The sequence below is a fragment of the Triticum dicoccoides genome, chromosome 3A, assembly GCF_002162155.2.
Source record: "Triticum dicoccoides isolate Atlit2015 ecotype Zavitan chromosome 3A, WEW_v2.0, whole genome shotgun sequence".
Classification (NCBI taxonomy): Eukaryota; Viridiplantae; Streptophyta; class Magnoliopsida; order Poales; family Poaceae; genus Triticum; species Triticum dicoccoides.
The window spans coordinates 115,377,240-115,378,604 of NC_041384.1; the positions used below are offsets into that span (position 1 = coordinate 115,377,240).

Consider the following 1,365-nt stretch of genomic DNA (forward strand, 5'->3'; position numbering starts at 1 on the left):
AAGCACGACCGCCATGATACCGACGAGATGGCGCGGCGCCTCCACACGAACCTGATGGAGAACGCGGCGGCGGCCATGGACGCGTCGTCGACGCGCTCCCTCGGCGCAAATCTGCGCTGGATTTCGTGATTTGGTGGAGAGGAGGAGGAGTAGACTGGAAGAAAGGAAGGTGGGAGGAAAGAGGTAGGTGAAGGAAAGGCAGGTACGGAGTATGGTGCATTTTTATTTAGGCCTTTTTGGTTTATAGGATAGGATTATCATAGGAATAGGAATTTTATAGGAAATGAGATGACATGTATCTCAAATCCTATGAGTAGAAATAGGAAACAAGATGACATTTGGTTGACACCAAAGAAATTTTTTTATTGAGTCTAGGCTTTTTTTTATTTTCTTATGAAATATGGAGGATAGGAACCAATCCTATGTAGGAATAGAAATCCATTCCTATGAATCAAAGAGCTCTAAAGGAAAAAATCTTATAAGAATCCTATCCTCCAGATTTTTTATGAAATTCCTCTAAACCAAAGGAGGCCTTAAAAGATAGGGATTACCGTACGGTATTAATAATTCGAGGTGGCCTTTGATTACATCGAGGCGAATATTGTACTTTTTTCCCGCTCTTCCCACCGCTTATTTTGGGTACAATTTATTGATTTTTCAGTAGTTAATGCCCTGGCTAGCTGGCATTGGTGTCGTGCCGCGGACAGCGACCGCTGATTCGCGTCCAATTAGTTTTTCTTCATTTCTTGTGTGTGTGGCAGGTGACGTTGCACTATCACGGTCTTCCGTTCGCCGGAGGGCATTATCATGTGATAACGACCGACTTTCAAAAAGAAAAGATAACGACCGCGGCGCGGTGGGGGCGCACAACTTAGCCTCCAATGATCTAAACTTGCGTGCGGAGATACATGAAGAATCACAGGTAAGTTTCGGCCTTGTTTCAAAAGTGTACAATCTATAAGCAGTTTTACAGGGGTATGCATGGTATTTTTTCGCAATTTGTTATTTGTAAAATGAGGCTTAAAAAGGTGATCCTAAATAAAAATGCGTAAATTTGACGCTTTGCTAGGTGGGTCTGTAATGTTTATGACTACACTTTAGTATTTTGGGCTCATGTAAAAACAAATAATACAAATTGGGTATCGTTCCTTGTGATTTGTATGATTGAGAAAAGATGCTTAAAATGTAATCCTAAGTTAAGAAGAGAGTAATATGACGCTTGGCTAGATGTGCCGATAGTGTTCACGACTACGGTACAGTTTTCATATAAACACATAACTAGGATAGTTGGGGAGATGCGCTAGCACTAACCAAACCCGTACCAATGGTTTCCATTCTAGACGACGAAACAGAGCCCCAATCCCC

At 42.2% G+C, this 1,365-nt stretch overlaps 1 protein-coding gene across 1 annotated transcript in view; it reads right to left on the reverse strand.

Moving 5' to 3' along the window:
* The window catches only part of LOC119267472, a 17,880-nt gene extending 17,698 nt beyond the window's left edge, over positions 1–182 (reverse strand). The window contains exon 1 of the mRNA XM_037548857.1: positions 52–182. Coding sequence (XP_037404754.1) covers positions 52–77 — 26 coding nt within the window. The 5' untranslated portion in view covers positions 78–182. The remainder of the gene's footprint in view (positions 1–51) is intronic.
* Positions 183–1,365: the final 1,183 nt, after the last annotated feature.